This window comes from Stigmatopora argus, chromosome 7 (genome assembly GCF_051989625.1).
Source record: "Stigmatopora argus isolate UIUO_Sarg chromosome 7, RoL_Sarg_1.0, whole genome shotgun sequence".
Lineage (NCBI taxonomy): Eukaryota > Metazoa > Chordata > Actinopteri > Syngnathiformes > Syngnathidae > Stigmatopora > Stigmatopora argus.
In genome coordinates this window covers 12,399,991-12,424,165 of record NC_135393.1, presented here as the reverse complement: position 1 = coordinate 12,424,165, position 24,175 = coordinate 12,399,991, and the positions used below count along the sequence as shown (strand labels likewise).

General features: G+C 40.1%; 1 protein-coding gene and 1 long non-coding RNA gene across 3 annotated transcripts in view; one reads left to right on the top strand and one right to left on the bottom strand.

The window, feature by feature from the left end:
• Positions 1–24,175, bottom strand: part of LOC144077823 (uncharacterized) — a 69,882-nt gene that overhangs the window by 29,724 nt on the left and 15,983 nt on the right. Inside the window, exon 3 of the long non-coding RNA XR_013301111.1 lies at positions 17,984–18,128. This is a non-coding gene — a long non-coding RNA (uncharacterized LOC144077823). The remainder of the gene's footprint in view (positions 1–17,983; positions 18,129–24,175) is intronic.
• ndst3 (N-deacetylase/N-sulfotransferase (heparan glucosaminyl) 3) overlaps positions 9,323–24,175 on the top strand; it is a 33,134-nt gene continuing 18,281 nt past the window's right edge. For both annotated transcript variants that reach the window (XM_077605816.1, XM_077605817.1), the window contains exons 1-5: positions 9,323–9,498; positions 11,291–12,479; positions 19,831–19,918; positions 20,368–20,522; positions 22,676–22,861. In XM_077605816.1, the coding sequence (XP_077461942.1) occupies positions 11,397–12,479; positions 19,831–19,918; positions 20,368–20,522; positions 22,676–22,861 (1,512 nt within the window). In that variant the 5' untranslated portion in view covers positions 9,323–9,498; positions 11,291–11,396. The remainder of the gene's footprint in view (positions 9,499–11,290; positions 12,480–19,830; positions 19,919–20,367; positions 20,523–22,675; positions 22,862–24,175) is intronic.

Sequence of the window (24,175 nt, the reverse complement as noted above, 5' to 3'; positions counted from 1 at the left end):
AATAAGAGCTGCCCTTTCTTCCAATACCTGTCCACCCGTGTTGTGTAAGGAATGCTGATTTTTTTTCCTCCTAACACTCCTTCTCACCATGGGGACCTTGAGCAAATATCCACCGTATTAGAGCAACAAGCCCTGTGACGAATGGGAGAAAATAGAGGAGCAGCGTGTTGTTTATGTGTGTGCCTGTGTGTGTGTGTCCAGAGTCCAGCTACACGTTTGCCATTCTGATTTGTTGCAAAAGTAAAAGGGATTCTGGGAACCAATATCCTGCCTCCTTTTTCACTGTTGGATTGGGATAACAGCAACACACACTTACACACTTGCTCTGCAATCATTTCCCATCAGATTGCTCTGCATAGACACTTTGGTAAATGCAGATTTTGCATCACCGTTTTGCAAGCTGGGTCAGCAGTGAGCCCAAACTAGCCTCCCCCAAACGTTGTGCAGTTCTTTCCAGAGAGCCGAAGACCTCGGCCTCTCTTCTAATGATCTCCCATCCCTCCCGACTCCTCTTTTTCCTCTGCCCTTCCCACCCCAGAGCTTTCCTACTTCTGGCAGAGCAGTTAGTCATATGCTCTCACGATAGGTCTCTTCCCAGTGTGAGGCTCATGTCCAGATGTACACTTTCATTTTCAGCAAGGCAAAAGATCTTCCCATCAACACCTCAGTTTTTCACTCACTGTATCAATCTTAAAAGCAATTTCTACTCATCCTGGTGAACCTTAGCAAAAATAATCTGCAAAAATAACCTTTTTATAGACCTTGACATTTACAATTAACTCTGTAGTTGCACTGTGACATGTACTATGAATCTTATGAAATGTTGATTGTGAGGTACCAGATAAAAATATTTGAAGCATTCACCTGCCAAATGTTTTTCTGTTATTATTTGTATGAGCAAAATAAATATTTCAGTTATGTCTATTGCTAACCACAGACAACTCTCAAATTCCAGATAAAAATATTGTCTCCTCTTAAATTTTCTCCAGATCTGTATTCAACTGAACAGGTCTCTGCAGATGAAAAGCAATGCTCCAAATAAACATCACATGATTTGACTAATGATTTGTAAGTCAGTCTGTTGTTCATCAATGTTATAAAACATAATCTTTTCAACAATTTTAAAGCAGTTTCATGTAAGTTTTTATTATTGCTGACTGAACTAAAACTACAACTAGAATGGCAAAACACACAAATATGTTTAAATAAACATTGCTTTTCTAGTTTATATGTCAGTTAAGGAGTTAAAAACTGTACTCTTGACTTTTCCCTGATGAAAACCTGGGGTCTTTTTTTTCTTCAAAAATGTATCCCTTGTGAACTAAAAGGCAATTCTAGCCTTATACAATTTGAGACTTCTGTCCAAATATGATGGATGGATTTATATTTGGAGAACCAAGAAAAAGGCCTCATACTATACAGTTTCTATAGATGTGTCAGACGTTCAAATATCAGCATTAGTGAAATGTTAGCCAACAGTTTGAGTTGGAACAACCAATGTGGTGCAAATGTGTACCTGTCTGTGTGTCTCTAGGATTTTATTGGAGGTTAAAACAGAAGTATCACTAAAAGTAAGTGTGGTATAAGTCTCCAAAACATCTTAATATATGTAATGTATACAGAGCTACCATGATGATCTAAATATAAAAGTAATTTAATGGTCTCAATATAGACCAAGTGTAATAACTGAGGGATTATGTCTTGTTATATTTTACCTGCTGTATTAGAGTTATGGGATTCAGCTCTTCATAGAAACTATATCTCAGATGTCTCATGTTTTTTTTTCATTGGCCCGTTAGAAAAGATTGGTGATTCAGAGCTATATAAATGAAATTGACTTGATTCATTCGGACAATGGTGAGGTATTATATAGAGACTCAAACTGAAACCACATCATAATAATCATGGATACTTCATCCACTAATAATGTTGTATAAAGAAAAAAACCTCAACATTTAATTTTATTGCACTATTATCCACAGAACAAGCCACATTTGTCTGATTACTGATTTAGTGCGTGATTTTAAGTTAATTCCTTACTGATGTTCTTCAGAGATCAACGGTGAAAACAATTCTAATCTTCTGAGAAAGACTTTCAGTAAGAGATAAAAATGTTATTAGAGCAAATTTGCTTCCCAGCTGTCTCTCATTATATTGCATATTCAAATTATAAATATAGGTTTTCACCGGGAAGTAGTTGCCGAGATAAGAAATGTGGGTAGAAAGAAAGACATTGTAAAGAAGATGGAAAATGATCACAACTATTTACACAAACATTGATCATACCATTTGGCATGCATTGACAAAAAATAAACCTCTTATATTTTAAGTAACAGATGCTAAATTGTACATCTCAAAAGACAAGAGCAGAAGATGATGCAGAGAAATGTTGTGAAAACTGTAAAGCAGGTCCAATATCAACACAATGAGTTCAGCAACCATATGCGGAGGACAATAATTGAAGGCCAAGATTCATTCTCCATAAGATTTCATAAGGTAAACGTCAAAGCAACACTAGTCATTGGGACTTAAGTTTACACTGCTTTTTTTCTTGGTGGAGAAAATGAGTCCTTGTTGCTATTGGTAATACTATCAGACCAAGTAATTTACAACTAATTTAAAGAAAGATGAACCATACTGGGAGAGTCACAATTCAACAATATTTTACATTAATCTCCAGATTTAAACCCTGTAAAACACACATTTTCAATTTAAAAAACATGAAATTAACAGTTTACAACCTTGGCATTTCCCTCAAAGTTACTACTTGAGACAGTCCGGCTCACCCTAACCCTTTTAAACAAGTCCTACTCTTTAGCTTTTTGCTAACATACATGCACACACAAATGTGGCCTGTGTGAGTATTAGAAGTCAGAACATAGTATGAATAATTATGAAAAGGTCTCACATTCTCTGGATATTTGCTATTCCCCACAGAACATCATAACCCTTGCTTGATAGTAACCGGGATGCCATGTCCATGTTCATACCCACATCTGTGCCCTTTTCTCTGCCCACCCCCTCTCGCTTTCCCCCTCTCTCCCCACACACACGCACACACACACCCCCACACCGCCAGGCTTTTTTCCTGTCAAAGGCAAACACACAAAATTCAACACTGCGTGACTGCCCATGTGATGTTCATCCTTGGCCACCATTTCATTCGACAAGGGCCTTTGCAAGCTATTCTGGGAGAGAACGAAACGTCTTTGTTGATTGCTGAGACGTCTCCAATGGCAACTGAGACCTCTATGGACTCCCGGTGTGGCGTCCGGCTCTCCCTATTTATGTTTTGGTCCGTATCCATGTAGAAAGGCTTTTGCATGTTCAAATGTATGCTTTACCATGCATGTTTGCTGATGAAAGTGGACGTGATGATCTTTCAGTGGCAGCTCAATGCAAGCGGGGATGAACATGTTAGTGTCAGCAGGAGCCCTAAAGGAGATGAGCTGCTGAGGGGAGTGAGCGAGTGATGCCACAGATATTGATTCTGCCTGGTAATTACAGCACGATTTATTACCACGGAAAGGGCGGTGGAGGGGAGCCAGGGTGGGCTTGGATGGAGGCAAAGATGGAAGCTATCATATTCAGTTTGGGTTTGTAAGTCAGGTTTTTTGGCAAGCATGAACAAGGTCAAAGTGAGAGAGAGCCATGGATCATTTTACATTTTCCGCCCCTTGAGTGTAATATGATGACTGTCACGTTTCCCTAAAAGCATTGTCTCCACACTTCCGCTCTCATTTTCTCATGTAACACCAGCATGCTTCTGTGCATACATTTATCTTTTGCGTGATCACTGTGTGCACCAAGCTTCACCTGTATTTGGCGTTTTGATGAGATGCTGATGTAAAAGAAAGATGCTTGTCTCAGTGTTTTTGTTGTTTATTGAAGTGTGGGAGCTCTGCGCTTGCAAGTTGTGTGTGGGTGTTGTTCACAATCCTTATGGGCATGTGCATGCATATGTTTTGTGTGTACGTAATACTAAATATTGTATGGAGAGAGTAATGCGAGAGGATTCTTTGAGTTGGCCACATCAAACACACTATCTTAAATTAAATACTCAATGGTAATGTTAGTCTTACATGTTATCCGACACGTTTAATCCGTCTTAATGCATGTTTGTTTATATACTATAATATTTCATGCAATAGCTGTAGAGTACATTCACACCAAGTCAATCTTTATATATATACATTATTTGTTGCAAGTGAGAGGTGTGGGTGGTGAGAATGTGAATGAATCCATTCGGGATCGGAGATGTGAAGACGAGGTGTTGATCTTATTTTGGTTGAATTCAACGACTCCTGAATGTAAATCCAAATCAACACCTTACACTGGAACTGTTAGGAAAACATGCTAGCAGCTGACGGCAGATATCGACGGTTATCGGGGGATCTGGCTCTACCAACGAAGTTTCCCCTATTTTTATTCCAGGGAGTTGGCAACCCTACGTACAACAGAATGTTGAGTAAAAAGTAATGGCAGTAAGAATGTAATCTTTGCTTAAAACATTATTGTTGTCATTTTAGATGCAATATTGCTATCTAGCATCTTCTACATGTGCAATTATATTTTCTTATCAGTATTGGGCTCTGTATTGATTGGTCAAAGGAACCGGCTCGAATGTGCACAAGGCAGGAGGTCGGGGCAGCTCTCATTTAGCCTCCAAGCTCTTTGGGGAGCATCTATCTGTCAACATTTCCAGGCAAGACAAGGTCGACCTCACAAACACACACACATGTTCATATATACATATGTATATTTGTACACACATAAACAGCCTACCCTGCCTATTTTTGGGATGTTGGAGGAAACCGAACTACTCGGACAAAACTCACACAAGAACATGCAAATTCCACAAAAAAAACCTCGACCTCAGAATGGTGAGGCCAACACGGAATCCACTCGGCCCCCGGGCCACCTAGGTACAGTCATTAAAATACTGATGCTACAAACAGGGATTTTGTTTGTATGCGTTTTAGAGGAGGTAGCATTCTGCTGCCTATCTCTGCCAAGACATGTAGAGCATATTTATAAGGGTATAGTGCTACTTCCTCCAATAAAGAGGATCAAGCATGAACAAAGTTTTTACACTGCAACACAATTGAGTCAAAAGACATAAACACATGGATCCAAAAACTCCTGTTGGTGGAGAGATGAAGAGGAGTGGATTTAGGCAGTCTCCTGCTCTTGTCTCTCACTTAACTAAAGCCCCTGATGAGGACAACAAGCATCGGTGACATTTTTCTCTTCGAGCTGTTTTCTGTTTGAGCTCTGGTTAGATGTGGCAGCTAAGAGACTTTCCACATATCTTTTGTTGTCAGACAGCATAAGGCCTAAGTGAGTGTTGCAGTCACAGCCTGGCACTCTGCGCGTTATGATTCTGCACCCACATTGGAACTGAATGAGTTTGGAATTTCTTTCTTAGCAGTAAAGATTGCAAGAATGTGTATTGCTGCACTATGATGGCATTGTTTATTTCTTACAGTGAGCTATTGTTCTCTCAAAACAAGTAGTTTCTGTGTTGCAGAGTACAACATAAAGTGGGTTATCTAACCTGCTCTGAAAAAACTCAGAAAAACAATCTGTACATGTTTTTCTTCAGATTTCAAGGTCAAAATTAATCAACATGATGCTGTGTAAAAGCAACAAGACTCCACTGTTGTTTCATTGACATTTTTTATGTTTTTTCTGCTTACCTATTATTGTGACAACTAAAGACAAGTGAAGGGTTGCAGTATAAATTTTGGTTATCACAGATTCAGAAACAAAACAATTTGAATTACTCAGCGAACCGAGACGCTTGTGAGGATAAGCGCTACTAATTAATTTCTCAGAGATAAAATAAAGTAAGAAAATGCGACATTCCACTCTCTACTTATGCGAAAAACTTCACCTTACTCAAATTATTGAGCATTTTTATTAAACAGGTTATTGATAGATTATGGTCTTCTACTTTCTTAATTTGGAGCATTATGACAAATGATGCTAAGCAGAAATCTCTGTCCAACACAATTGTACAATTCTGTGTTTTGCGATGGAAATAAACAATGCAAGACCACAAAAAAAGGCCAGGCTATGTAGATTAGTTCTCATTTGTCTTCATTTTTGGTATACAACAGATATGATGACATACTTGCCCATAGTTGTCAATACCCAGCATTTCATTTATCATTTTTGGCTTTTCATTTCTAGTTTGTTCTGAGCAGAAGTGGTTCTCATTGTCATATGGAGAAATGGGTGAACATCTCTAATTACACTTCACCCACTGACACTCATTTACATACAAACACAATCACACTCCAGTACAAAACCTTCATTATCTCTGAATTCCATTCTTGTAGGGCATGATATTCTTGCTGCTATATTTCATTCAAGCTCTTTTTTCTCGCCCTGCTGCATAATTACCTCAGCAAGTGAATAGGGTGTTTTCATTGCTTGCGGTGATGGTGTTTCAGCTTATATGATGTCTTTATTTTTCCACCCTTAGACCATTAAAAAAAGGTTAGGTGATACCACTGTGAAAACTGGTGGGATTTATATAGAGTGTGGATGCATCTATGTGCATGTCTGATACTACAACTATCATAAACACAGCATTGTCATTTCCATAGTCAAAAATAGGGCTGAAGAATAGTCTATTTCTTACTTCTTCAGAGAATACGCGCTACAACACTTGAATGTCAAAGATCGCAATGATACCAGTACTTTTTTTGTCTGGAAAATAGGTCATTTTGGTCACCATATGCTAAGTATACTGCAAAAGATAAAAGTCCAGTGGGAGTATTTCCAATTTTTGACTTTATAGTTAAACTTCTCTTTTGTTTCTAAGGACAAAAAGACAGTGGCATTTCAATCAGGATTAAAATGGGTTATTGCATTCCTTAATGACACTACTATTGCATCACAATTTTGAGGTGACTATAAGGTAATGTATGGTAAAGTAATGTCACAGAGAGTAATGTATTATAACCTTTCGTAATCTAACGTCTACGTCCGACAGCAGGGAAATTTACTAAGGTTTGCCCTTCCCATTAGGGAATTAAATACCAGTTTTTCCATAATAGGCAGAGAAACTGTTTACTGTGCTAATGGGGAGTTGGTGGGGCAATTTACAAACTGATATACACATACATCAACACAAGATAGGTGGAGTTAGGGTAATGTAGGGTGAATCTCAGTACTGTGAGGCTCACGCGCTAACCACTCGCTTTCTGGGTCGCCAAGTTTTTTAATATATATTATCAATAGGACAATTTTACAAGAAATGCAACACTCTGTATTCTGCATACAACTTGAATTTTATACTCCACATCACACAGAGAACCAATTCATACAAATGCATGCAGATGGTATTGCACCTCTTAAGAGAGAGATGGGTGTTCTGTACTTTGACAGCATATTTACAACACCCTGCTGCCATTTATTTCATTCTCAGAACCTTTAGTACAAACTTTAACCCTTTCCTTCAACGCTCTTACAGATAAGCAATCACTTCCCCATCTAAATAGAGACAGTCAAACAACAAACACGCTGTGCATCACTCATCACTTGATATCGTCTAATGTTTACATTTTTAATAGGAGTTAATTTCTATATTCATATGTTCATTTTAAATAAATCCGAATTCGGTAATCCTGCTCCAGTGAATTGTGTTCGAGCTTTGAGGTTCCACTTTAAAGACCAAATGATGTTTTTTTTCCTTTTCCTGAGTGCACAACTTTGCCCGAGGCAACAATGTTTCCCTCATACCTCTCTCTCTTCATCGTAACAACTGGGCCCCCTATTAAAGCACACGCACACACCCAAGAATAAGCCCTTTTGTGTGGCCATTACAATGTGAATAAGGGGGCCCGCTAGCTCCATTGAGAGGTGCATGAGAGAGTGTGCGTCATTGCAAATGGGTTTGGGGGAGATTGATGAACTAGTGAGGAGGGAACGGGTGGAAAACCTAATCAAGTTAAACCTGCTGGCCTGACATGATTTGCCTGATAGATAGACATTTGGCACTATTGGGCTCCTAAACCCTAACACTTAAAAAGAGGGAGGGGTCCTATAAACTTCAAACGTGTTTAAACTCATTAAAACATACATTTGTAAAAAATATTTCACATCAGTGTACGCGTCTTCTCTGGCTAAAATATTAGCCAAGTCCCCCTTTCTCTGTATGACTTGCACACACTCATGACTAACAACAAGGCACTCCAAAACAGCCACATTCACGGGTGATTCAAGTTAAAAATGCATTTTTGGGATGTATGTACAAGAATTAATTTAATTGCTTTCAAAATTGTAATACATAACAATGGCTCTCAAGATTTTACCAGATCTTGAACATTTTGGGGCGAACTATCTTGAAATGTGCATAGATAGTTTTTTTTAAATATATATAATCTTTATGAATAATATTTTGAAAAGCATAAAGACAATTTCAGCTCTCATGGAGGACTCTGAAAAGTAGTAGAGTTACACACTTAAGAGCCATGAATATCAAGATTATTTTTTGTCGTGAATATACAGCATTAGTGTTTCACAATCTATATACTATTTGCTTTGTATCGGATCAATACACTTTGTTTTACTCAATTTGAGTGCTTAATAATCCCATTCAACCTGTGCCACCATGTGCTTTACATCGACCAGATTCAGACTGTTATGTCTTCATTTTTCAGTTCCGTCCATGAGGTATGACTCAACGAACTGCTCAATCTATTGAACCAATGCTGTCTATCAGTGAGGATTATTATGAGTATTCTTGAAGAAAAAATTAATGAAAGTGTCCACCCTTAACATCCAAAATATTTGCAGTAATACAAGTACCATCAGGGAATGTCCACTATGATTGATGTTTATCCGCCTATGACACATACTTCATTCCACTCTAACGTAACAGGACTTGAGCAGTGATCTTTGTGAGAAAGAGAAAAAAAGAAGGTGCTTTTTGTGTCAATCATCCACCCAATCTGAAACCTTCCCACTCATCCACTATAGTCGAGCATCCTCCTGCGTGTAGGCGCTCCTTCTTTAACGCTCTTTTTTTTACGCGCAGCCAAGAGTCGTTAACGGGCATCCTTCTCCCGGTATTCCCCGGTCTGTCTGCTGGCTGCCAATCTTCAGCCTTAAAAGCGAAGATAAAGGCAACTTGGCGAGAGCGAAGAGGAAACAGCGTGTAGGGAGGGAGAGAGTCGGATAAATGGAAAGGAATGATAAAAGGGGGAGGAGAGCGCATCATTCCGGGTGGCTGCCCCCGCTGCTCTAGTGGAGGGGAGCGGGAGGAAGGGAGGGAGGGAGCGAGTGGGAGAGGGAGAGAGAAAGTGGGAGAAAGAGGGAGAGAGAAAGAGAGAGACATCCTCACACACAGGGCTTTCGGCATCCAAAACACACAGGGGAAGCGCACCACCGAGACCAGATCGCTGGAGTCACACGGAGCATCACCGTGCTCACCGGTCCTCCGTCGGAGCTCCTGCCCGCGCAGCAGTGCATCAACGGCGCCTAGAGGTAAGCGGGAAGCCCGGTCCCCCCAGATTGATGGATGGTGGTGCAGTCGCCTACAGGAAATTTCGTTTGTTTTCTTTTTGCAATGGGAGTCTTGCTGCGATCTGATTTTCATTCAGGATTGTTTCACGCTTCACTTTAGTGCATTTGCAAGGACCAATATTAAACTTAACGTATCGTCATTTTGTTCTGTTAGTAGCTATGCAAAGTTTGCATGTCCTGCACTGTAGGATGTTTTCTTGAAAATTAGAATATTACAGACAAAGTAAAATGAAAGTGAAAATACCTGTGGCTTAATGAACAACCAAAGGAAAGTGTAAAACCTTACTTTTACAACTATAGGATACACATTTTAAAAAAATGTATTTAACACGTTTTAATATAAAGTATATAAAAAGTGCCGCTAAATATGATTTTTATTCCACTATCAAGGATATAAATACAACTGTTAACTAAGGTTTGTGTACCAAAATGCGGCGCCCTCGGGTGGCATCCAATGACACTACATCAACGAGTAACAGGTTACTAAAATGTTTCACATTAAAATTGTTAATAATTACAGTGTTGAGAATGATTTCACTTATTGTTTCGTGTGAGAACTCACTCAAATATAAATTAAGTGCTCTTGTGTGGGTGAACCCTAATAAACAAGACAACTTTGTTAAGAGATGCTATAAAGAAACTGAAGTCATTTTCCTCATTCAGTTTATATATTAAGATTTTTCCACTGTAAATAGTTTCATCTGATGATGACAAATAAAAGGACGAATGTTGGGGGGAATGCTATTCATGTTAGAATGGTAGGACGGGGATAGAAAATATGCTGTGGGATCTTTTCTTCTCTCTGGCTCCCGGCACATACATTAAGATGCTAATCCTTTTTTGTCTCTTTCTATAATTCACTGCATTTTGTTCCCCTCCGTCTCTTTCTGTCTTTGCTCTTTGTCTCCATTTCTCAATTTCTCTCCCGCGCTCTATTTCATCTGTACTGTCATAGGCTACCCTCAGATTAGTGCTCCTGGCAAAAAGAGTCCAATTCTAATTTTGTGGTACTTTAGATGATTAGGTTCAGAAATAGGACAGAAGTGAACAGAGTTGGCACAATTAGAGGGAATCTCAGCAGAGCTTCCTTGACTGATTATTGTGCCCCTTTCCACCTCCCACAAATTAAAACATGACAGCTGTTGTTTATTGAGTTGTGTTTTCACTTGGGTGTCATGTGTGTGGGCGTATGTATCTTGGGCAAGTCTGAAGGCTTCAAGTTTCTATCAGTAATACGCGTACATACTAGCGGTTTTATGTGTTATGAAAAGGTGGCAAAATTACTCACGGACTGTACACAAATTTAAGTGCCGACAACATATAATTACAACATTTAACATACTACTAATAAGACTGGTTTACTTCCCTAGAAGATGATAGATGCATCGACTTAAAGGGGCAGAAGTGGAGGTAGACGGTCAACGTGAATATTTCATAAACGTATTATTCATTTCACTATTTTACTAATGCGGAAATTATTTTGTATGATTGCACGCGCATCATGGCAATTTGATTAATATTCATTGTCCCTTGCAGATGGTTTCAAGTCAATCAGAGTTTAGGTAAACGGGTATAACTGATCTCGTGCAATATAAGAGCTTTTATTTTGATGTTTAACAATGTTTTCACTTATGACCAAGTCTAAGAAATTACTCATTTGCACAGTTAAATAACTTTGTCTTTCTTTTAGACACAGTAAGAATATCAAATGTATACTTGGAATGTGCTATTGATGTTGCTATTCTTTTCACAGATATTGATTACAACCAGCTGTCCATGTGAAGACTGCAACTTCACATCCCCACTTGCTTAGTGATGGGTGTGCCTCGACCACCAACATCTCCACCTGCCATGGTCACATGACGCCCCCGAGCGCTTTTGCTCTCCGATCCACAGACTCGTCCAACCGCTCTTTTTACAAAAAGCACATCTGCTGTGCCACCATGACAGTGGCCGTGCGATTCCGTCGCCACTTACGGCGGCTCCTCCTCCTGCTGGCCTCCTGTTGTCTCCTCTCCTTGCTTCTCTCGGCTTACTTCTTGTTCACCAACTCCTCACCTTCCATGCAAATAGGACAATCCTCCGAGCCTGCATGCTCCCAGCCCCTCTCCCTGTCCCCCTACCGCCAACTCCCATTCCCATACCCTCCGAATCCGCCTCACACGCATGTTTTCACCGAGCCCGCGGTACTGGTTCTAGTAGAATCCCAGTACTCTCAGCTGGGCCAAGACATTGTGGCTATATTGGAGTCTGCACACTTCAAGTTCCGCATGGAAATAGCCTCGGGGAAGGGTGACCTCCCGCCTTTGACAGACAAGGGCCGAGGACGATATTCACTAATCATTTATGAGAATCTCCTCAAGTATGCACATGCGGACACATGGAACAGACAGCTGCTGCACCAGTACTGCACCGAGTTCAGGGTGGGCATCATCGGCTTCTATCGGTCCACAGAGACCTCCCCGCCTCTGCTCAAACTCAGAAATTTCCCGCTAGTGCTCAGGACCAATCAGGCCCTGTGGGACTGCTGCGTTGTGTCCAGCTCTCCCATACTTCATCTAACCAAGCCCGGCACAGACCGAGGGGCCTTACCTGGGGAGGAATGGACATCTTTTTCCTCCAATCACTCCTCCTACCAGGCTGTGCTGCATGCCCGGGCCAAGGACGGGGCAAGGGCAAGCAGTGGCGACAATCCGGGGCCTGGCTTCAGCCTGGGTCTGCAGGCAACCGTTGTGCAGGACCTTGGGCTCTATGACGGGGTGAGGAGAGTCTTTTTTGGCCAGGGACTAAACTACTGGCTCCACAGACTCATTTTAGTGGATGCCATTTCCTACCTCACTGACAGGAAGATGACTTTGGGTCTGGATCGACACATCTTGGTGGATATTGATGACATTTTTGTGGGGAAGGAAGGCACCCGCATGAACATCAAGGATGTCAAGGTATTTCTTGGGGGGTTATGGGAAACTGAGTCATTCTGTAACCGAATTAGGATGATATTTGCAGGATACAGAGCTGATATCTTATATTTCGACTATTGGAATATCAGTTTTACAAAAAGAACTGTATTGCAACAAACTTGCTCTGCCAACCATGCTTTAAAAATATGCCAAAAAAACAGTACACAAATGTACATAAATTCCAAACACCTCAAAATTCAAAGCACCAAAGTCAGGCGAGTGAACCACTACACCACAAGGCGGCCCGATGAGTAATGTTTTATGTATTAAAGTGAGCTCTGGCGGTAGCTTCTTGAGAAAATGTCCATTTGCAAATATTCCACGATGGTTATTTACATTCTTTCGTTTTCAAAGAGCAAAGAGAGGGCATCTTTGGCTAATAGATTAAATTACAGCAGCTCAAAAGCACAACCAAAAATAGCCATATTCAGCGCTGATACCAAAACTGAGTATTGGATCCGGTAACACAAATATTAACAAATGTTTCTCATCTCATCTCATTTTCTGAACTGCTTTATCCTCACTAGGATCGCGGGGGGTGCTGGAGCCTATCCCAGCTGACTTCAGGCCAGAGGCAGGGGACACCCTGAATTGGTGACCAGTCAATCGCAGGGCGCAAGGAGACAAACAACCATTCACGCTCACACTCGTACCTAGAGGCAATTTAGAGTGTCCAATCAGCCTACCATGCATCATGTCTTTGGAATGCGGGAGGAAACCGGAGTACCCGGAGAAAACCCACACAGGCCTGGGGAGAACATGCAAACTTCACACAGAAAGGTCCGAACCTGGATTTGAACCCATGTCCCCCCACTGTGATGTCGACACGCTAACCACTCAGTCGACACCTTGCTTCAAATTTGCCCATTTTGAAGGTTCCTTTTTATAAAAATGTAAAGTATGTTTTTTGTTACTGTTGATTCTGGGTCAAAGCTTAGACGTTGCTCCAAATTCAGGGGCTATTTATATAGTTAGTGACTTTTTTTCCAGCCCTTCCACCAACTATTTGAGAAACGTACAAATTAATCAACTAACAACCAGGCACACATAAATGTTGTATATCGCACACTATGAAACAGCGTTTTGTGATTTTCTTGATGACTGGCTACTTTTTGATGCCCTGTAGGGTGTTTATTCATTACATTTTCACTAGAGTATATGACCTCAATTATATTGGGGGATATTTATGTGATGGGTCTTTCCAGTTCTCATGTTTACCCATCCTGACTGGACACAGGTGATATAAAAAAGTAATAGTGTGTGTGTGTGTGTGTGTGTGTGTGTGTGTGTGTGTGTGTGTGTGTGTTAGAGCATAAAAGCATTTCAGTGCTTGTGCGTATGTAGGCATGCTTGAATTTGTGACATTTGTAGAATTGAATGGCACTTTCCATCAATGCATGACAAAAAAGGTCACGCTGGTTCATGGCTAAAATGTGGAATGGAGAGATGTGAAGCATGTGGTGTAAAAAAACAAACACATAATAGGCGTTGAAGTGGAGAGGGATTCCGCAGTTGAATGTAAAAAGGATGCTTATAACCCATACACACATCACCCACAAATTGAGCAGCCGCACTCTACAGTAGTATGAATTTTCATTTTAAGTCAGCTTGACGCTTCAGCTCTGTTGCATAAATATACATGAGGATGAACTGGTGGTGAAACGCAATGACAAGGGGGTGTGAAGAGGGAGGTCAAACGACGTTCAGTCAGTTGTACCAAAAGACAGAGCCGTTCCATCTCAAACGGGCACACACGTCTGCCACATTTGTTCCTTCAGGATAGCAGGAAATCAGAGAGAGGAAGAAAGGAAGTAATGGGTGTTAGTGGAGCCTGGGGGGAATCGCTTGCAGCAAACTTCTTCATTTCACAGAGACAAACTGCTGACAGAGTAGGGCTGGTTGAGGAATAGAAATACGGTGATGAGAAGCAATCACTCCTGACTTCAATATGTGATGAATGGTTGAGAAAGATGACAGTTCTTCTAGATTTTAAGATGTCACAGGTAACGCATAAGACGTTAACCATGGTAAATAAATAAATAAAAATAACGGCAAATTAAGTTCATTGATTTTACAGCGTTTCTTCTTTAATCACACTTCTTGTTTAGGTTAATTCTTCTTTTTAAAGACTTGAAAAATCAAACGCAGAACAAAATAAGTTGGAGCTTGCACCTTTGATGCTCACTGAAGTAAGCTCAATTGACGTTTCTGAGGTCTACCGTTCGATAGTCCTGGCATTCCTAACTTTATATGACCAAAGTTAAAAAATCTCACTGCTAAACATGTATAAAAAATTGTATTGACAGAAATAACTTAAAATATTTTTACACATTTTCAAATACGGAGTATGAAATTGGTGCAGAATAAAGCACTGCACTCAGAGGAAGCAAACTGACTCATTGCATATTATAGTATACAACAGGTTGAAAACCATTTAGTGTGCCATATACTATCCAAGTAAAGAAAGAAATAGTCGTATTTTATGGCTTGATTGGAATTAGATATTTTGCCTCATTTTAAAAAACGGCATTCTTTAAATATCTACATTCCAAACATGAGAGGATATGAAGCAAAAAGTGCAAATTACCACAGAAAACATCTTTATAAAATCCTGAATTGAATAAAGAAATATTATTGAGCATAGTGAGACCTCCTCCTTATGTCTTTTTCTTTTCCTTTTGTCTTTTCAATCATAGAATGAGAGCAAAGAGTGAGTTGGACCAATTAAAATGCCACCCTTTCCCTCTTTCTCAGCACTCTTCATTAGTCTCACCCCACGAGTTCATCTAGTGACAAAAAAATTGACACAGCCTTCCTGGCTACACACACATGAGCACCCTACACACCTTTATTTCCTCCATTAAAAATGATTCACAGGGAGGCAGCCAGCGAATGACATTTCTCAAAATGAAGGATGATGCCAGTCAGAAAGTGCCATCACTGATGCGAGCGTGCTGCTCTCATGTTTTTTTTTTCTTCTAATTTGTGCCTTTCTCCCGCTCGTCATCAAGACGGTGTCCCATCCTCATTTTCCTCCTCACTCAACCGCCCCCCGCCGCCTAGCCAAGTCATTGATCACTATCTGCGGCCTCTTTATATTCTCCTCCTCACTCTTTTGCTCTCGACTCGCTCTACAGAGTTAAGCATTTAGATGAGGCCTTAACGGAGGGTCTTGGTTGTGGTGGGGGGAAAAAAAAGCAATGTCACTGCACATTCCTCTTCCCTCACTGCTTCTCTATGTGGAATTTATTGAGATTTTTGTGGAAATTAATCAAGAGATTGACTGCCAGGACATTGAAAGAAATGTCATTGTTGCTTATGTTCAAATGGGCTGTGCTTTGCTGAACTAAAAGTTTAAAATATGAAACTTTCAAAGACAGGGCTTTTTATGGTGTTCATGTGTATACATTTCATACAATTCATTGATGCGATTTGTGGCATTGAAGCCAAGTGGAAGCTTTAGAGTTGAGAGGTTTATGGTCTGCTTTTGTAGAATTAAGATCTTGGTTCTATCTTTTATGCAGTAGTGCGATGGACTGACACTATCTTTGAGTTCAATTGACAGTTAATAAAATGCATGGATAATTGAGGAGTAGATTTTTTGGAGTAAAAATGATGCGTACAAAAAGTTTTATCTGTCCTCATGTTCACTTTGGTTCTTGCTGACTTCAAATTGAAAGTTAAAGAAATGACTTTGTACAATATGTTAATAGTCTAACTTCAGTCAAGGTTTTGGCTGAGCACTCTGCTATTTATTGCACATTTGTACTTAGTGCTAAGCTTTAGAGCTAATTAATATGATGCATATTTGCCACTGAAGTTTGTGAAATTGAGCTGACTCCATATCCATTTGTCACCCAGCCAAAGCCATAGCAGAATTGGAAAAGGGAGAGAAAATGCTATTAAAAGCGTCTCAAAGTAATTTCTCATTCAAGTTGAGATTTATTTCATGGTGGAATGTTTCATATAGTTGATATGGTTGAACCATGGAATAAAGAGATATCAAATAAGTGAAGAAATAAGTCACTTTCCCTGTCCTGGTCACCAGCTGAGAGGACACTTTTCATTTTTTGGACTTTTTGTAATTTACAATTATCCATTAAAGAACACAATACTTTTTTCCCCATCTATAAGTATATACCTGTGATCTCAAAAACACAAGTAAAAACAGCAAAGTAAAGTATGCATTGGTTCCAAGTCAACGTGCAAGGGAGAAAGAGACCCTCGGAAGATACAAGGAGACTGGCATCCACTTCTCTCATCAAATAAAGATGCCTGACCCACTTAAGTTTGCTAGTCTGGTGTTCATATTACATGCATAGCTACACAAACAGGCACAAGCACTTGACAATCTATAGCAAGATTCAAATCTCATGCGCAGTGCTGTTTTTCAATGAAAAAAAACAACAACATTAGGCTACAAACCACTTAAGGGCGCTGAAAACCAGAAAAAAACATTTCCCTTTTTTACTCCCTTTTTTCACAAGCCATCCAGACCCATTGTACTAGGTACTACACATTCATAGTGCATATTTGTCATGTGATATTGTGTTGTTTCTGAATGAGCATTAAAATAGGCAAGGGTTGCACAGTGACATCTACAACATTTATGAAGTACTTCCTTGGTAAGAACCACATAATAATAAATACAAAAGCCGCAGTGTAGTGAAACAAGTCACACAAACAAATCGTAAATGGAATGAGATAGTGTTCAAATGAAATGTAAGTGGGACGATTTAACCCTGCTAGTACTCCTCCACATGTCCAACACATTGTGAATTCAAAGCGCAAACAGTTTGTCTACATATCAAGGCCCCAGCAGTATTGTAACTTCTAACAATATTGTAAAGGCATGAAATAAAGCAACTCAGCAACACAACTCCAGATGGCTAACAATCTACACCCTACATCGGGTTGGTTCTGCTTCTGCCCACTTTGTCCGCTGATGTGCTACCTTTGACAGTGATTGATTCCCAATCCATTATAACAGAGTGTGGGAATGTGTTAAAAACATCCAAACTTAAATCCGTAGGCATCACAAGGCCCCAGAGACAAAATATATGAAATTCACGTTTCCTCCATGCCAATAAATGAGCAAATCTGTACACATTTGTGACCTACCTACACAAAATGAGTCACAAGCCGTACAGGCAATGAAATAAAAGGCAATACGTTACACAAGGTGATTTTTGTAATATTAACATTCTCTGATCAAAAGTTCCACAAGACATGTTGCCCTCCATACCAATCCATCTGTTGAAACACCAACATTTTGCTGGCATACGTTACTGTGGTTAGGACCTCCCCCCACACACCCCAGCCCAACAAACACACACACACACACACTAACAAACAAGCATTACTTCAGATACTGACTGTGCAATGCAGCTGTGGGATTTAGCACAGAGAGCAGGGCTATGGTTAACCGCTAATCCTAGTGTGTGTTTACCTTCGTCACGAGAATTGTCAATATGTAGTGTACTCACCCCCACCTCGCACACCTCCGCTTAGTTTTCCCTCGAAGGCAAATGCAGCCTTCTCTCTTTCACGGGTTTATCACCACGCTCAGTATCCATGAGACAGATCGGCCCGTATTGCTCCAAGGCCCCTCAATTAAATCGACAGCCATTACTGTCACAAGAAGAAAAAAAACAGAAGGGAAATACATGATTGTTTCTTGGAAAATCTTGAAATGTGTTTCTGACTTTAGGATACGTCATGTCTTTCCCTATGGCCTACTTAGAATGATAATCAGTTCTTTACTGAGAAAAAACAGCTATCAAATGTTACCGTTTGAAGCCAGCAAAGACCTACAATTTGTCTGACACATTTCCTTTTTGTGATATTAACAGATCTTTTTTGCACTACTAGTATGAATATTTTACTGATTCTGTGAAGGTTTTTCCACATCTAAGGCAGTACATTCCTGAACATGATATGCAGCAGAACCTCAAAACTATCCTTGAAATTGAGAACTTTAGAGCCGTTGACTATTATACCATATATCATGTTAAAAGTCAACATTAGTGTGTTTGTTCCTGCCTCAATGCATTGAATCCATTTGTGTTGTCTAATCATTCTTTTCTCTTATGGCTTATGTCTACACTAATACAGCAAACAATTGGACAGAATCCCTTGGCAGTGCATTCTCTTCCCAATGTGTATTAATAATGCATTTTGACCAAGTGCATCGATGAGAGTATATTGAGTTAAAATGTAAAGTGGTCGACAACAAAGTTAATTTGATTCAGAGTTTGTCAATGTGTGTGTCGGGGGTGTGTGTGCAAGTGTGCATGAAGCTGTGATGTAGAGGATCTCATCACAGTGGAGACAAGGGATCAGATTAACACTGTGCATATCTGTCAGCATGCAGCCTCCTTCAACACCATTAGATTAGTGCTAATGAAGATACTGTGCCTGCCGATTTGTATATAGAGTATACACGCACAAACAGTCAGGAAGAACCCAAGCTTGCGAGCGCCTCCTCGCTCATGCATCAGTTGCTCATCCCATAAATCAGAAAAGGTTCCTGGGGATCGATTAAAAGCGGCCTGGCAAACATTTTTAATAGAGACGTGGCGCTGAGCCCGACAAAACGACCCCGCAGCTTGAAATACACACGGAATCATAAAAGTTTCATAAAAAATATTTATGGGGCACAAACAGTAAGAAGTGCAATGATAGCAAGAAGAAGGTCTGGGAGAGAAGAGCAGAAATAGTTAGAGTGAGAGAGAGAGAAAGGAGAGTGAGTGAGATATTGTCCGTGCTGCTTCAGCCTTCCTTTTAAATTACAACAAGCACGTCCCCTGAGAACGTGACATTTGAGCAAGCGATGGAGAGATGTTAGAGAGCTAGAGACGAACATGCAAAAGAGGAAGACTACAGGTTCTCTAAAGTGTGTGTGTGTGTGTGTGTGTGTATATACTAAAATAGGGATGGGTGACACGTGCATTTTCTCTTGGATAATGCCTGGATTCGAGCAGTGAGTTGGAGTGTGTTCAAACGTGTGTGCACGAGTGTGTTTAGTTGCGGAGTTTGGGTTGTTAGTTGATCCTCTCGAGGCCTTCCATGCATTGACCTTCATTAACTCATGTTACTGCCTGTGCGTGTGCGCGCATGTGTGAGCAATGCTCTTCGTTAACACTCATTAAAGAGTCTTTGTTTAAAGGCCAGTAAACTAATTAAGTCATTACAAAAGTGAGGAAAATCCTAATTTGAGGGTTAACACCTGACACTGAGGTGCATTTAAGGATGCCAGATAATGGATTTTATTTTACTGCATCTGTCCATTGTGTAGTATCTAAGCAAGTCTGATCTCTGATCTAATCTACAGGCGCTTCTGGATACTCAAAGACAGTTGCGGGCTAAGATATCCAACTTTACCTTCAACTTGGGCTTTTCTGGCAAATTCTATCATACTGGTAAGTACTAATAGTTGACTAACAAACTAAAAGGAAAATAATATAACTACAATTGGCTGGCAACCAATTCTAAGGTTCACCTTGCATCACACGCCCACATTTGGTTGTTAAATTTAGGGAGTATGTTTTGATTGTAAATTCTATCATAGCTGAGCTGAAAAGGTAATTAATAGTGCAATGTGCATACAGCATTCAAAATAATTTGGTTTTTTTTAAAGAATACTAATTGCCAACAAATGTTGATTGAATATACCAGCATGGCATCTCTTATTGAGGACAGCAGCACTTTTCATTATTGTGGCATCCGAGATCCATATTGATTTTGCTGCGTACGGCTAAGTGAAGCCTGCTGCTTGATGATGAACTCTGACCTCTTGCAACAAGAAGTTGTCTGTCGCTACATCTGTCACACTGCGTCCTTTTGTCCTTGTGTGTTTGTGCGCGCATAGGCACCGTGGAAGAGGATGAAGGAGATGATTTGCTGCTAAAGTATGTGGATGAGTTCTGGTGGTTCCCCCACATGTGGAGCCACATGCAGCCTCACCTCTTCCACAACGAATCTTCGCTGCTGGAACAGATGGTGCTCAACAAGGAGTTTGCTTTGGTATGATTGATTTAAACACACACGCACATCCGCACACATCGATGGGAGTTGGCGCTGTCTATTCCATTGCGTCTTTTCTCTTTCATGCGTCCTTGAAGTCATATTTGCTTTCTGAAGCGTCTCAGTGTTGAATAATTGCAATATCTTTACTATAAAAAGACGCAAATGGAGAAGAGTACTCCATTTTCATACACGCATGAGCCTTAAATTATATTAGAGCATGGATTTACCTGAATCCTGATTTGGTATTTACACTGACAATTGTGATTGATCTTCAAATTAATTTGTAGTTACTTTTTCCAAATGGCAAATTGAGTATATATGTACGGAGCTTTATCTACTTCATCAACACACGATTCAGCTTTGGATTCAATCTTAAAACCGTGAAATATTTTTAACTGGTGAGAACGTGTTGCTTGTGGTTTTGACATGCATAATTTATTTTGTTTTTTTGTAATGTAAACAATTGCCTAATTTAATATTTTTCCCCAAAATGGTAACGGCATTTACAAGCACGGCGTTAATTATTTAGCACAGGCATGCGGTCCAAGTAACACTTTCATTAAAAAATGCATTTTACTAATTACAAAACCTGATATAATTGTTATTTTTATTAATCTCTTGGTTCATTATTTTTCATATCCATTTTATCGACTTTAGATTACCTAGTTGGTCTCTATGTCGCTGAAGCTTGTAAGCACCGCTGTGTATGTTGTGAAATGCTGTTTGATCATGATTTTTATTATTTGGGTTTATGGGCCCTAGTCATATTACTCACCCTCGCAACTGACATATGAGCAAGACACACGGGAGGCAAAGTCATCACCATTAAGCTGAAACACAAAGCATCCTGCCTGTGAGTCATTGATTGTCTATAATTGGATATGAATTTAGAGGGAACCAGTGGTTTTTCCTCATCAAAACTATGAAGAGGTAGAATGTTTTATGGGAATTAACGGGGCTCCTGTATTTAATCTAGATGCACTCAAACGATTTAAAAAAAAATGTTTTAACCCAGAAAATATGCCAAGAAGTAACAAAGTATTAGCTGGTTGCACACTGGTAGTGTGGACATGATATCCTAGTTGGTGATTTGTGGATCCAAAAAAAAGTTGCAGTTTGATTGTAGTGCCAGCGACAGTGACAGAAATAGAACTTTTCCCTATTTTCTTATATCCCGTCACATGCAGTAATTGTCACGTGTCGCCTAGCCTCGAGAGGATACCTGTTTGGATGACCTCTTAGTTCTATTGAAAACAAATTGAACATGGAAACATCACATCTCGTGTCTCACCCATAAGACCCAAGTGTAAACAGTTTAACTATTAAATGCAATGAGCATTATTGTTTTAAGAGCTCCCTGGGAACCTTGCCTCATCTCCTGAGCCTTTTACTTTTTTCCCTTGAGGTGAAATAATTCAAGGAGCCCTGCCCTTTATTAAAAAATGACCACAGATGCAAATGAGCTTGGTGTTGGTAGCCTCGCCTGACCGGCACTTTACTAATCTCCTAAATCCAAAACAATCTTGGAGCACCCATGGCTAATGGGGCATTCACCTTAATGGCGACCCAGGAGCCGTTTTTATCTCCAACTATTTAATCTGAATTCCTCAAGGTAGGCTGCTGTTATTGCTGTTCTCGCTGCCTCCATTCTGTGAGTGTATGTGTGCAAAGATAATTTGTATGGCCATTCAGGGATGTCACGCATAAGCTATGATACAGCGAGGTTGGATGTAGGTTCATGTTATTGAAGGTGAATCTGCTCGTAAAGTACAATCCCTAACCTTTATTGCACACACACACTGAGCTCACACATCTTATGAGGCCGGATAGTTGGTTTTGACAGTGTAAGCGGTGGGCTGTGTGACAAAGGACAACACCATTCGTCTACAAGGTGCACCCTGAAAACATCCGCCCTTGTAATTGAGAGCATGACCACAACTATTTTTTAATTTACCATTCTAGATCCAGGTTGACAGAGATCACAAATAACAAACAAACCCTACATCTATGAGAACAATTTACTTGCTGTAATTTTGTGACACATATCTCATCAGCCATATGACCCACTTCTACAAGATGAAAAAGAGGGCACCCTCCTGTATGTGGTATGCTGTCATGTTCACTCATTCACAAATGAATTGTTTTTGCAGCAACATGACATTCCAGTGAATATGGGCTACGCTGTGGCCCCCCACCACTCTGGTGTCTACCCGGTCCATCTGCAGTTATATGAGGCTTGGAGGCACGTGTGGAACATCCAGGTGACCAGCACAGAGGAATACCCCCACCTCAAGCCTGCCCGCTATCGCAAGGGTTTCATCCACAGCAACATTATGGTGAGAGCACACCCAACTACCATCTACATATATGATATATCTTATTATTCTGACTATAAGCCACAACAGAAAATACATTGCAACAGCCCAACAATCCAAAACAAGATGAAAACACACACAATTTTCTGTCACATGCAGTAGCGGGCCGTCAGGGTCTTCAAGGCCTTCTCTGCTGGCCTAAGAAATATCTGAATCATATTATATTTTGTCCATCAATACTTATTAAATAATTCCAAATTGTCTGTTAGCTTCCTTTCATTGCTTTCCCCCCTGGTTGCACTTGCACTGCTTCCAGATGTGTGTTTTCATAGTGAAGCATTTAACCAATTACATTTCAGCCATTATTTGTTGCCAGGGTCAGAAATCTGCCTCAAGGCCTTCACAATCATTTCTGCAGGTTCTGCTGCATTAAACAAGCATTAATAAGACTGTTGCTTTAACCAATCAGATTTCGAGTTGGCAACACCACAATGCCTTGTCCTAGGCGTAGGGATACGTCATTGCCTTCTCGCAGGCGTAGGGATACGTCATCGCTTTCACCAACTATGATTGGCTAGTGATTAGCCAGAGCTACCAAACTGTATCTGTAGCGAGCTGCACAAGCAAATATATTGTTATTGATTAAAAGCCATTTTCAAGACGGACTATCCCAGAAATATACGACAGGACAGGCTCGACTTTCAGCATTAGCTTTGATGGCGATAGAAAAGAAGGAAGAAAGAAAGGAGGGTGGATATTGTGTACAGTTAAAGGATTTTTGGTGAGTAAAATATGGCTATATTCCTAAATAATATTTCACTTGTGGGCCCGGTTCTGATATCTGAAAAGCTCCAGTGTTTGTATTTAAACTCCAGTGTTTGTATTTAATCACTAAATGCTGCTAGGAAGTGGATTTTACCCCATTTTAGTGCAATTTTTGCCGTTTCGCCATTGAAGTCCATCGCTGTCTTTTCCCGGGAAAATCACCCCCCGGCCCGGTTGTAATGTCTGAAAAGCTCCAGTATTTGTATTTAATCATTAAATGCTGCTAGGAAGTGGATTTTACCCGTTGAAGGCGCTACGAGAAAATGCACGGACCGCCACTGGTCATATGTATATGTGAATATGAGGTTTTATCATAAAGCCCATTCAAAAGTATTTTTGCTACCTCCTTGTATGTTGCATATTATTACAAATCCAGTTGAAATTCTTAATGCAGCAAAATAACAGGCAACACAATAGAAAGTATAGGATATCTTTTCAGTGGACAAAATGCCTTTTTTTTCTTGCTGCCTGCTCGTGCGGGGATTGCTTCTTGCATTCTTAACTAAGAAT